General features: G+C 43.7%; 1 protein-coding gene across 6 annotated transcripts in view; it reads right to left on the bottom strand.

The window, feature by feature from the left end:
- The window catches only part of Vps13d (vacuolar protein sorting 13 homolog D), a 234,902-nt gene that overhangs the window by 40,505 nt on the left and 180,486 nt on the right, over nt 1–13,911 (bottom strand). For all 6 annotated transcript variants that reach the window (XM_048350254.1, XM_048350255.1, XM_048350256.1 and 3 more), the window contains 2 exons: nt 9,099–9,231; nt 6,087–6,282 (listed from right to left, as the gene is read on the bottom strand). In XM_048350254.1, coding sequence (XP_048206211.1) covers nt 6,087–6,282; nt 9,099–9,231 — 329 coding nt within the window. The remainder of the gene's footprint in view (nt 1–6,086; nt 6,283–9,098; nt 9,232–13,911) is intronic.

Genomic DNA, 13,911 nt, shown 5'->3' with positions numbered 1-13,911 from the left:
GAGTGAAAGTAGAGTTGAGCAAGAGGGAAAAAATCTGTCTCAGAAAAAAGAATATCTCTGCTTGTGTTCCTGTGAGAGAATTTTCAATTATAAGGCATGAAGGCCTGTTAAGATGTTTCTTAAAAATATCTTAGCCTACACGTATCCCCTGTGGTCACTGTATATGATTTAGGTATACTGGATATTGTACATATGCTTATCTGAGCTAGGGAAGGGAAAGAAAAATGAGGGAGGGTGTAACAAATATGACAAGAAATGTACTCGCTACCTTATTATGTAACTGTAACTCCTATGTACATCACCTTGACAATAAAAATTTAAAAAAAAATCTTAGCCTACAATTCCCTCTGCTTGATTTCAGACACAAGAAGACAGCCACTGTCATTAATATGGCTCCTGCTGTTTCTTCTTCTGGGGCTGCACCAGCGGGCTGAGGTCACTGACCTGTCATTTTCTTATTCTCCAGGCCACTCGAACCCCTATTCTGGGAAGACCTGATCTGGCAAGATCAGAAGTAAGGCTGCTTGGCCCTCAGCTGACTCAGGCATGTAAGAATGTGAGCAGAAGACAGGACAGTCCCTTTCTTTCAATTGGACGCAGCAACACAGAAATGGGGCTCCATTAGTGTGTAATGCAAACACACTAGCTGTTCCAAGTAGCAGGTGGCCACTAGGCTAATACATAGATATATAAGCCCAAAGGTGAAACATAGTCTCAGGGTTGATCACAGAAAAAGCACCTACTATTCATCCTTACCGACATTAGCACATATGTCACAGCATCCATGGAACTCACTGGAAGGTATACAGCCTGGCATACTTACACCAGTGTGGCTAGCAATTAAAAATATTTTCTTAAAATAAACAAGGAACAAAGCCAAGCACCAGTGGCTCATGCCAGTAATCCTATCTACTCAGAAGGCTGAGATCTGAGGGTCATAGTTTAAAGATAGCCTGGATAGAAAAGTCCCTGAGACTATCATCTCCAATGAACTACCAAAAAAGCTATAAGCAGAGCTGTGGCTCAAGTGGCAGAATGCTAGTGTTGAGCAAAAAAGCTCAGAGACAACACCCAGGTCCTGAGTTCAAGCCATAGACTAGCACTATCTATCTATCTATCTATCTATCTATCTATCTATCTATCTATCTATCTATACACACATATACACACATATAAATAAACATGGAATAAATATGAGGTTTATTCACAGTTTTAAGACAAAACGGAAAGTTTCAAAGAAATATTGGACTGCAGCATGCTCAGAAACATGGCTCCCAGTCTGCCCACCTTAGCCTGAAAGGGAATGTTATGGGAAAACTAAGAGCACTGATGTTTTGTTCTGTTTTTCTGTTGGAGGGCTTGAACTCCAGGCCTAGGTGCTGTCCTGAACATTTTTTGCTCAAGGCTAGTGCTCTACCACTTTGAGCCACAACACCACTTGCAGTTTTCTGGTGGTTAATTCAAGGTAAGAGTCTCACAGACTTTCCTGCCCAAGCTGGCTTTGAGCCACAGTCCTCAGATCTCAGTCTCCTGAGTAGCTAGGATTACAGGCATGAGCCACCAGCACCTGGCAGCACTAGTGTTTTACCTGTGGAAAAAAATTCCCTAAATTATTGAGGCAAGCTAATTCTGCCAACATGCTATGTGTAATAGTGACTGTAATACAGGGCCACTTCCGGGACAGAATCATCTAAGGCTACACTGCATGCTGGCATGGGGGAGTTGATGGGAGCATCTCCTAACTTCTCTTTGCTGTCTTTGTCCTTGATGACAGTCAGGCTGTGGTGATCCAAAAAGGTCTCAGCCCCATTTCTCCCGAGAGTCACTGGAACAGTATAAAAACCATCCAGACCAGTGCTTTTCCTTAAGAAAATAAATTTCAGTTCTCCGTCCATGAGGCCAATAATAAAAAGTGTTATTAAACAAATTGGGCAGTGTCATGGGAGTTTTTCCTGAAAAATATGCTCCCTGTAAACCTCTTCTGTGAAATCAACTCCAGAGCTCTCAAGCAATGGCCATTTCCCTCTGCACGCATAGTATAGGGTCCTGGGATTCCAGAACATTATCAGTCCTGATGGCTATACTCTTAAACATTGATCTGTCATCATCCTTCAAATTCCCTCTTCCTCCTTATCTAACTTAAATAGTAAGATAAGCTCAACACTCCTGGGCTTTACTAAATTAGTTTAAATCTTTCAAGTGCTGCCAATTCTCATTTCATCTGCCTTTTTTGGGGTCCTGACTAAAAAGGTGAAGAAATGTTTTGGAGGAAATGAAACTTCTGGGCCCATTTCATAAATCTCTGTCTGCTACTTTCCTAGCATGCCGTGCACCCCCAAAGTCTGCAACAGATGGAGGAGAGGCAAGCCAGCAGCCAGGCTAGTCCCACACTCCTCTTTTCCCGGGGCAAAGCTGTCTTGGCCACAAAATGGCTGCTCCCAAGTCCCTGAAGCTTTCTGCCAGATTTTTCCAAGTACCCAAACAGGGTGCCAGCACCATCCTCACGCAGACAGCTAGGCCCTCACTCTGCTCAGCTTGGTCTGCTAGCAGGGTAGCAGGCTTTTCTACAAGGCGTCAACGGCACCGTCAGTGTGGCGGTATCTGTGCCATTTTCATAAACTTTACTTGGGAACAGACAAATGTGGCCCAGTACACGTAGACTGGAAGCAACCTGAGCCAGCAGAACGCTGCCTTGGAAAAAGCTTCCTGTTTCAGTTCCAAACCACACATACTTGTACAGTTAACAAATGCAGTGGGGGATATTGGTCCACATCCTTGTGGGGGCCAAAGGCTCTGCTGTCCTCCGCCTTCTTTCCCCCCACCCCCACCTGCCTTCCTAAGGACCAGGAGCTTACATGCAAACACTGGGGGCAAGTTAGGTGGCTGGAGGTGTGGAATGTCCACACACTCCAACAAGAAGAATCGGGAAGTATTTTCATCTGAAAGAACATAAGGAGAGGGTTCCCTATAAATACAATCATGTTCAAATAAACACAAAAAGGAGCCAGGCTTTCCTGTAAGGCTACTATTCAGATGGATTACTGGAAGGAGTATTCCTTCTCAGTTTTATGGCTTACTTTGCTATCATCTGCTTAAAATTGGGGTCATTTTAAACATAGATACTAAGATCTAAGCCTTCATTTGGATGAAATTTGACAAAGGAAGCAGAAAGCCTCTTCCAAGAGTAGACTCAGAGGCAGAAGTCTTGGACTCTTGGGTTCTATTCCTGGCTTGGTCCCCAGGCTCGGGTCAGTCCTCGGTCAGAGTCTCACTTCTAATCCCTTCAAATCATTTGTTAGTCTCTGTTGTCTAAACAGTGGGGAAAACCCTGAGTAACACCCCTGGCTCCTATTCAATGGGCCAGGATAGTTGGAGTTATATCTCACTTCCAAGAAACCCGAGGAGGTTTACCCTTGGGTAGAACCCCCGCATACTCCCAAGAGAGCAACAGTGTCATCCCAGCCAACCTTGGAGACACGAAAACATTTCTCCACCAGCAGGAAGCTCGAAGGACCCCAACTTACACTGTCCTCCCTTCTGAAACTTCTTCAGAGCCCATATTAAAATAATTCTGGTTGGGCTTCAAACCCCTGAGAGATAGAATTAAAATACAGGTATACTAATCTCTGATTTAGAGATGGAAACACTGAGGCTCAGATAGGCTAAGAGATGTAACAAAGGCCCAGAGCTAATAAATACAGGGGTTAGGAGTCTGACCTGCTGTTTTCCTGGTCAAGTTCACTTTTCTGTCTAATATGTGGCTCCTCATTAATAACCTGGACAAATGCTACTGCCTATTCCTTCAAGAGCATATACTGCTGCAATCCACCCAGATCTGATTAGCAGGATCTGGATGGTGACCCCCTTCCTCGCTAGGACTGGCTGCCATGTTCTTCCTGGCACTTCCAGGAACTTCATGCTCTTCTTGGAGCCCAAATATTCCTCACTCAACACTGCAGGCTGTTTCAGGGTAGACAGCTTGTTCAGGGAACGTGTAGTTCAACTGTGTGTCCACACTATCTTAGGCCTGGAGCTGTGCAGGTCCATTGCGGTCACACTGCCCTAGGCCTATGTGCTTAGAGACAAGTCATACCACTCTTCTGGATCCAGTCTACAAGGAAAAAGAAAGCCACAGGGGCTGTGAAACCAATGGTCAATAGTCAGTGTCTCCACAGCCACAGTAAGCTGTGGTTACAAAGGAAGCAAGTCAGTGAGGGCATGGCCTTTGTGACCCAAACCCTGATGGATGCTAAGGTGATAGGATGGAAGAACCAGAAGAAAGAAAATGTGCTAGTCATGCAACCAAATCCTGTCAAGGTTTAGCATATACACAAATGAAACCTGATGCATTTGAGATAACTCTAAATGAGCAGTAGCCAGGCATGGTGGTAAGGGGGCAGAAAGAGTTAAGGTCAGGTGTGTTGACTATCACACAATTCTCTGAACTGTCTTGTCCTTATCTGTAAATGAAGCCAAAGGATTACCTGGATCTGCTCCAGGGAGGTTACATTTTTTTTTTTTTTGCCAAGTTTTTTTTTAAACCAAGTTTATATTTTTTTCTTTTCTTTAAACCAAGGCTTGTTACCTTAAGAAAATACTAGAGGAAGACTTTTTTGCTTGGAATAGTAATAAAAAACGAACTGAAAGCTGGTTGTCAAAGGCTCATACCTATAATCTTAGCTACTCTGGAAGCTGAGATGTGAGAATCAAGGTCTGAAGCTAGCTTAGGCAGACAAATACAATCCTTTGTGTGTGTATGTGTGCGTGTTTGTGCGCTGTTTTTGGAGCATTAAAGCTCAGAGTTTAAACCCAGTATGTGAGTACACACACACACACACACACACGCACATAAAATAAGTGGAAATAGTTTTGAAGCCTTCCTACTGTCTTTCCCTACTCCTGCATAATGCCTCAACATATACTCAAGGTGTGCCTCAGCTCTGCATCTGATGTAAGAATGTAATGTAATTCAAGTAAACGCTACAGACTTTTTTTTTTTTTTTTAACAGCAGCTGCTTACCAATGGGAAACATTCTGGAGCACATATTGTAGGGCCAGCCTACAATCTTGAGCATTTCCCCCGGCTGCAGTAACTTGCCATTGGTGAGGTTTCCCGGAGGAGACAAATGGATTCGCTTTAATTGGGGCCAACTTCACTTTGAACCCCACTGAGGGAGCAATAGGGTGTGGACATGGCCCAGAGGGGGCACTCTAAAAAGGCTCACTGCTTCACGCAGGGAGTGTGCATTGTCCAGGCAAGCAGCAAAATCCCTGTAAATTCCTGAGCTAGGCAGGCCAGTGGTCTTGCTCAGTAGATTCCAACCTAAGTTTGGCCTGGCTGGGAAAGCAACATTCACTGACCCATTTGCAGATACGCATCTATAATCAGTCCCTCTGGAGGAGGGAGGCTGAAACACGCCACTAAACAAATAGCTAAGTTAAAGTGGCTGGGCTCTGTGGCATTTGGAGCCACACGGGCTCTGATTTCCCATCTAGGCTGGTATCAAGACAGCATACCACAGAAACCTGCCAACTAGCTTCAGAGGTGGAGGCAGCTCTTTTTATGAGATTCAGGGGTTAGCTGGTGCTTTCACATAGACAAAAGCTAAGAAGAAACAACCTATGTGGTATACTGCAATCACATGGATTCCAGAACTCCAACGTGGGCCTAGGAGACCCACCAGCCTACAGCCTGATGGTGTTCTTTCTTCGTGGGTATCGTGGTGAGGGAGGAAAGGGCATCTAACCATTTAGCTTGGTGAATAGGGGAATCTTGAAATGACAGAAATCCATTTTTATTTCTCTAATAAAAAATAAACATAGTATAATTTTTTCTCTCACTATATGTACATCTGCCTATATGTACATATATACACTGTATATGACACACACAGAAATATACAGAGATATAAATATCTGGAAAAAACATGCCATTGTCATGTATTTATATTAGGCAGGGAATTTTTTTCAGTACAAGTACTCAAAATCAAAAGCACATGAAGCACATGATTAATTAATTAGTGTGTACTAGAAGTAGCCCAGACCTGGGTGGAAATGGCAAACCCACTTGCCCCATGACCACTGACCTGGGGCCACTGAGTGTGGCTGTGTCTCTCACTGCTTGGGCTGTTTCAGAAGCAAAGTCCAGGGCACCTGCCACTGGCTTGGTCACAGTGCCAACCAGTCCTTTCCCAAGGCCGGATATGAAGCCACTGACGCCCCCTTCTGTTTTCACACCTTCCACTGTTGACGTTATAACACTGGTCAGTCCACCAATGATACCTGAAAAAAGACAAGGCCTACTGTAACCTGTGCAAGGGCATGAGTATGGATTCAACATCAAACGTGTCACTGGAATGATGACTTCAGGAGTGGTCTGTTTATGTCTGTGCTAACCAGGCCAGTGGACTTGCCCGTGAAGTCCAGAGTCAGAAGCAAGTGTTCGGGGGTTAACCAAAAGCAAAGAAAAGGCTGGATGTAAACCAGGACCTTTTCTTTCTTTCTTTCTTTTTTAAATTCTGAGGGCATACAGCATATAAAGTAGCATATAGCAAAGATGCAAAGAGTAGATTAAATCAACAGGAGATGAGAAAGTGGGGTCTTCTGAAACTGGACTTCTATGAAATATAAGGCTAAATATATGTTTTCACTTTCCCAAGAACACTACAATCAGCCAATGCTACCCAACATCTGAAGAGGAGTAACATACTGCATGCCTTGGCAAGAGCAGGAATCAGCAACTATCGTGATAATGAAGCCTTTATAAAGGCACCCCTAAAAGCTGCCAGAGCTAACTGGAACCTTCAGGGGGTCAGTTCAAAGGATCAACCAAAGACATTACAAACATTCTGAAAGTTGACAGCAATGGCTGAAACAGCCTCCAAAGTGGCCAGAGGCTGACAGAAGGCTGAAGTGCAGCAGTGCAGGGAAGAGGCAGGGAGCATTTTCAGGACTTGGGCCAGGGACACTCACAGGATGTTTACCCTCTGACAGTGGGGGTGTTAGGAAGCTCTCTGGACTCTTTAGCTCTAGTGAGACAAATTGGTAAAGGAAACTCCTTGGGTGAGAATGTACAAACAATTCACAGTGGGTTTTTTTTTTCCTTTTTTCTTTTTTTACTTTGGGGTCCATTCGCTTCAATGAGGCAATAGCCTTTCCCCACCCTTTTAAACAAGGTTCTTGACAGAACAGGCACAAAACAGAAGTTCAGATCAGGACCTGAGAGAAAGGTCAAACAAAACTCATTTTACACAAAGGAGATTGAATGGATTGTGGGTCTTATTTTCATTTAAAGGTCTTTTCTTCTTGAAGAAAAAAATCTCACTGTAGGCTACTGCCTTCATGTAACTTAGGGATCAAAGGGTTCTCTTTGGATGAGGTGAGGCCATGGGTTCTGGGCCCCAGAGTGGTCTAACTGACTTGTGGAGAGGCTGTGCACATCATCTGAATGTGATGATATTATACCTTGAACAAATCAGTCAACCTAGCACATGGCTGTGTTAATCTAAGAAGTGAGGACAGCCATGCCTTCTGTCCATATCCCAAGGATGCTAGATAGCAGAGCACTTTAATATTTATTAAAATAGTCTCTAAGTCACAGTAGTAAAACATGTAATAAAACATGTAATACAGTAATAAAACATGATGGGGGTGGAACTCAGGGGTAGAGAGTTTGCCTAGCATGCACAAGGCCCTGGGTTTAATCTCTAGCACTGAAAAAAAAAGGCATACACATAAGTATCATATATGCATATTAAATCACCCAAATTTTATGCATAGCTGATTTTTCTTGGAAACTGATCCCTTTGAAGTTGAGCAGCCTGAAGAAGAGCAAGGACATCTTGATAGAAACCTCCTATTGGGAAAGCTGACGAACAAATCCTCTTTAATAAACACTGTATCCTAAGCCCAAATAGAGATATGACTTTTCATGATCAATATTCCTTCTTCCTCCAAAATACAGATAATCACAACTGAATAGTCTTGATAGGAAACTGATAGCTAGAGATGATTCCCAGGGATCTAGTAGAAATAGTTCAACTTACTAACCATTACTAGCATGAGCTAGATGCTTATGTGTGAGGTGTTGTGTGAGGCACCCAAGTATAAAGGTGAATTTGAAATGGCCTTTCCGCTCTCAGGATGCTCATTCTATCAGAGAAAGCACATACCCAGACACATACTCAACCAGACTCTCATGTGTGTTCTGTCATTCATTCTAACTGGGATAGTGAAGCTGGGAAATGTCCGTTGAGTTGGTACTCACAGGCTGAGTAGGACTTTGACAGGCAAGGAAGTGAGGCAGAGGGGCAGGCAGAAGGACCAGCGTATGTCTATGTATATGTCTGGTGTATGTGGCTCTATGTGGCTAAAATGCCATGTAGTTGGTGGATCCTGGCTGGAAAAATCAGCTGTGTTTCTATCTCAAAGTGCCTTGATGGTCACTCTTAGAAGTTGTTGAAAAAAATAAGGCAACATAAGGCAGATGAGTTAGAATTCAAACAAATTCAGGAACTGACACATTACTTATTTCTTTTGGACACATGGTGACATGACCTTACAAAACACACAAACACTTGGCCCACCAATGCAGCATCCAGTTGTGCATTTGAATTTGTTTGGAAGGAACAAGTAGTAAGCAAAAGCAGAGCACCAAGGCAGCAATTCTAGATTCTAGGAGGGGGGTCTAGATGGTAATATCTGGTACCACCTTGGGAATGGAAGCTAGGAACTAGGAAAGGACTGTAATGCATATATAATCTCCCAAAGGAATGAAGACTTGTACAGGCTATCACATTCCCACAGCAAAAAGAAGCATGTGAGAACTTGCCAAGCTATCAGCACACAAAAATACTAAATCAAGATTTCTCCAGGTGGGCTGGGAATGTGGCTTAATGGCAGAGTGCTTGCCTAGCATGTATGAGGCCACGGGTTCAATTCCTCAGTATCACACAAACAAAAATAAAATAAAATATTAAAAAAAAAAGATTTCTCCAGCCATCGGCTGTTTTATCCTTGCATTCTGATGAGTGCAAAGGTATTCATGAGGGAGAGTGTCATAGGATTCTTTTTCCTTGGCCCAGGAGCAGGTGACTTACCATGAGCCAGGCCATGGATACCAGCCACAAGGTGCTCCCCACTTGTTGCTGCGTGGTATCTGATGTATTCCCGCTCTGACTGATGACGGTTGTCCATAGTCTTCCCCAAGCCATCTGACAATGTTCCTGCAAACTGGAATGAATTGAAAACAAAAGACTCTTAAAGCTTCAGAGCTATTTTTTTCTTTACTATTTTAAATAAATGCCTTCCTTTGCTCCTACTAAGGGCTCAGTAAATACCAACTATAAAGAAAGATTCATTGATGAATTACCCTGACACACCCAGAAGAGTGGCTCTCAAACATCAGACAGATACAACTTGTGGGTGGGTGGCTGACTAGGAGAAACAAGACTCACAAAACAACTGTTAAGACTTCCTTAAGGTGCTCATACTAAATTAAATATACATTGAGAATCTCCAATCCAAGAATATAAATCTAAAATGTTCTAAAATTTGAAACTTTTTTTTTAACCAGTCCTGGGGCTTGAACTCAGGGCCTGAGCACTGTCCCTGGCTTCCTTTTTGTTCAAGGCTAGCACTCTACCTCTTGAGCCACAGCACCACTTCTGGCCTTTTCTGTTTGTGTGGTGCTGAGGAATCAAACCCAGGGCTTCATGCATGCTAAGCAAGCACTCTACTGCTAAGCCACATTCCCAGCCCCTAAAATTTGAAGCTTTTTGAATACTGAGATAACACTACAATGGAGAACTCTATACCTGATGTGAGTGAGGAGCTGGTTGCACTCAGCACGTAGGTGAACTTTGGAGAACTATATAAAATTACCTTCAGGCTATGTGTATAAGAAATAGAAGTGAATTTCACATTTAACCTTGGGTTCTATCTCCAGGATATCTCACTAAAAACATGCAAATATTCTCAAAGCCAAAACGCTCTGAAAGCTGAGACATCTGTTGTCAAACATTTTAGGTAAAGTGTATGTAACATGTAGTACTGCTAACTTACTGAAAAGTTGAAAATATAATAAAAAGGCACTGGAGAAAAGAGGGGAGATTTGGGATTCTTTGGTGGTAAAGACACAGGCAATATGTCAGATTACTGATTAGAGTTTGCTATCCAAGTTGGTGGCTGAGGTTATAGCTCATTGGAGAAGTGCTTACTTAGCACATGGGTGGACCTGGGTTTTACCCTCACCACTGGCAGGAAGAAGAAGAAAAAAACACACCTGTCTAAAATACTGCCTTCTTTCACTCAGTCAACAATTACCAAGTGTCTACTAGCTTCCCAGCCCCATTTGTCAAAAAGAAAGCAGGAAGTAGATGGAAAGATGAATAGGTTAGGTCCTCTTTCAGAGGAGCAGGTGGTTTGCACCCACGAATTCAAATACAAACCCATTGTGCCCCACAAATCAGAGGATTTGATTTATCCTGATATACTTTAACCAGAGAAGCTGTCTCATTCATCAAAGCTGGATAAAAGGGACATAAAACTCTGTTTTGTCACAAGACAATTTGAAAAGGTTTAAAGTGACAGTTAATAAACCACAGGGTACTTATCCTCATCATTCAGGCATAAAAAGAGAAGGATATCAAATATATAATTAACCTTCTCAGGAAGGATCTACCAAAACAAGTGGTTTAAGTGCCAATGACCCAGGACTAACCTTTTAGAAATCTCACAAGAATGCTATTTAGATATAAAGCTCAATGGAAAGACTGGAGGCAAACAGCCTGCCTGGAGGGCCCAGAACACTGGGTAGCCTGCCACATGGGAGCTCATTTCACTCTGCTTTTGCAGGGGTAAGGGTGCATGACAGATCAGATCTGCCCTGGAAACCATCAATCCCGAGGCTTCTTGATCCTACTGACAGGTAAGTTCTAGACACAGAAGGGCAAGCGGAAGACGCAACAATGCTCTAAATAGTCGCTAGGGAGTTGGGGGAAGGGCTGAGCCCTCCCACTCAGCCTAAATGCTTTTACTCTCTAGGTTGCAACTCTTTTTTGGAAATCTAACACTATCATGTTTCTTTTTGCCTTACCTTTTCTATTACTCCCAATTTAATTAGAGAATTAAAGTTAATGAAAATTAATTTTACAAATTCCTTTCAGACAACAAGAGGTACCATGGGATGTTGCAAAGCTTTTAGTCTGAGACACCATCCGAGAGCCACCAGAGTACAGAAGACCATGAGCTCTGGCATCCAACTATACTGCACTTTCGTTCTTCTGGACCTCTGGGGGATCAGTGATGAGGCTGCAAGCAGGGCACCCTGCCTCTGTGCCTCGCTCTGCACTGGCATGTAGCTGGAAGGACCAACAACAGTGCCCCATGGCCTGATATCCACTTAGCATTCTTACTGCTTAGCATCTACCTCCAAGGATATCCTGGACACCCTCACTCTACACCCCTAGTTACCGTAAACAAAGCATGGGGGCAGGTATGCAGCTCTTCTGGACAATTTATTATTGCTCAGCCACTAGTCCAAAGTCATCTGTGCTGCTCAAGAAAGCTTTTGGAAAGTTTACGATCATGGTCAGTTGTACTAGGATTTAATATTCAGGAGCCCACACTTCCTAGCAGATGAACACCAGCCTCCAACGTGAGTTTTTAGAGTAGTACCAGCCATAAGGTTAGGATGTTGGGCTTGATTTCCAAAATCCTTTCCAGTTCTGACAGTGGACAGTGTGTGATGGATGACCCAAGGCGGAATGACTCTATGAAGCCCCTACCCTTGGCCCAGCATGGATCTGGATACCACAGAGGACACAACCGAATATCAACCTTGAATCCTGTTCTCAATAAACTGGCAATGTCATTGCAAGGATACCAATTAACATTATGAAACAGACAGCAGCAAGAATCAAGAATATAACTTCAACTCAGGAATCCAGAAGGGAAACGTGGTCTTTATTTTGGAAAGGATCAAAAGTCCTTCCGGTGTTCTAAAATTATGTAGGTTGCCAGTGCTCTTCCCTCTGGGCCTGCCTCCTCCACTACCTCAGAGGTGGCTAGATTGCAATCAGGTCCATCTGTGCTATGCCTGTCTCCACCTCAAGAGACCCATGGGCTCCTGGGCTACCTCCAGGGTCTTGTTCAGGTCTTTCTGATTCCTTTCAAGCTCTAACTTTACTTGAGAAGAGGTATGTTCTAGGAAGAAAAGGCCCCTTTGACCTATATCTTGTAGGTGATGAAGAAAAAGTTAAAAATTCCATAATACTTTCCTCCCCCAAGAGAATATGGAGAAATAATCTAGGCAGAATGTCCAATGTGACTCCCTCTCCTTAGATCAGAGAGGCTCTGCCACCCACCAACCACTAGTTGCTGGTGTTCTGTACAAAGGCCACATACTGGTCCACGAATGGGTGAGGTGACCTCAGAGGTCCTTCTTCCCTCTAAATGCTAGATTCTTTCATGTGTTTCTCAGATGCCTGGATTTTTTTTTTTTTAAGGGACATTGTCTTGGTTTGTAGCCTAGCTGGTCATCCTCTTGTCTTGGCCTCCTGAGCAGGTGGGATTGCAGGTGTGCAGCACCAAACCTGGCTAAGAACCTCACCTTTGCATGGAAAGTTGCCTACACCTAGCTCAAATTACTATTCTCACTTCTCTGTGCCAAGTATAAAAACTACTTGTACAAGCCAGCCAGACTAGTTCTTTGTCACTTGTGAGTAAAAAGTAAAGGACGCAGAAAAGCCAATCATTATGAAGTCTTCCCCTAGAAATGTAGCTTTGAGAATGAAAACTTGGGGAGTTGTTGAAATCTGTGACCCAACCAAACCCCACCGGGTTTTATACTAAGGGGGACATTTTACAGGAACTAAACCAAAGCCAGACAGCTGACAGGAACAGTGGTCAAAGTGGGGCCTTAGCACTGCCCACTTGGTTCTGAGCATAGAAGCACATGGGGTACTTGGTAGGCCATCTTTAATCTCACCTCTTAGTCTCTACCCCACAGGCAGGTAAGGTAAATCACACCCAGGCCTAATTTATTCTCCCCAAGACGGCATGAGCCTATGGGAGGTTCCATGGAGGCTGGGAAGCATTATTTCATCTATGTCTTGGACCATGAAGATGATCAAGAGAGAACAGAGATACCTACAAGACTACAATGTCACATGGGCAGTGATTTCAATCTCCCAGAACATCCTCATTCTATACCCCAAGTTATCTTGTGAATAAAGCCTGGAGGCAAATACTCAACTCGTCTGGACCAGGGAAGATGTGAATCCTACAGCCACTAGCAAGAAGGTTGAGAATCACCAGGGCCTGAGGTACACATGATGCTGGCAGTAAGGCAGCATCCATCAAGTGTGGACTAGAGGCCAGGCTAATGACTGGCATGTGGAGTGTGAAGTGGGCTGTGCCACCTGCATCCAGGGCCTTATTCCAAAGAGATGAGGTGCAACTGGAGAATTCTCACACCTGATGTCAAGTTCTGACTACAACACTTAATAGCTGAGAGACTGTGGACAAATGGCTTAAACCTTTGTGAGTTTCCATTTCTTCCAGGTGGGGATACAAATATTACTTCCCAGCAAGGGGGCTATTAGGATTGGATAGCGCATGTACAAGCCCTCAGCACAGAGCTGGATACATAGGAGGCGGTGAACCGGGCTGAGTTGTCTGAATGTCTGCAAAAGAGGATTGCTGGACTTCACAAGGCACTGCAGCAGCTGGCACGGGGCATAAAGCTTTGGGGGAAGGGCTATGCTAGGCTGGCAACAGGAAGGTAACTGGCACTGGGAAGTAATTTGAAGATAAGTTGTTGCTCTGCTGGTTTTAATCAATACCTCTACACAAGAAGGCCATTGGCAAAGTTAAGCCAATCTAACTCATCTTGCAGCAAGCTCAAGTCCA

This window comes from Perognathus longimembris, chromosome 7 (assembly GCF_023159225.1).
Source record: "Perognathus longimembris pacificus isolate PPM17 chromosome 7, ASM2315922v1, whole genome shotgun sequence".
Taxonomy (NCBI): Eukaryota; Metazoa; Chordata; class Mammalia; order Rodentia; family Heteromyidae; genus Perognathus; species Perognathus longimembris.
This window is presented reverse-complemented; position numbering and strand designations above follow the sequence as displayed.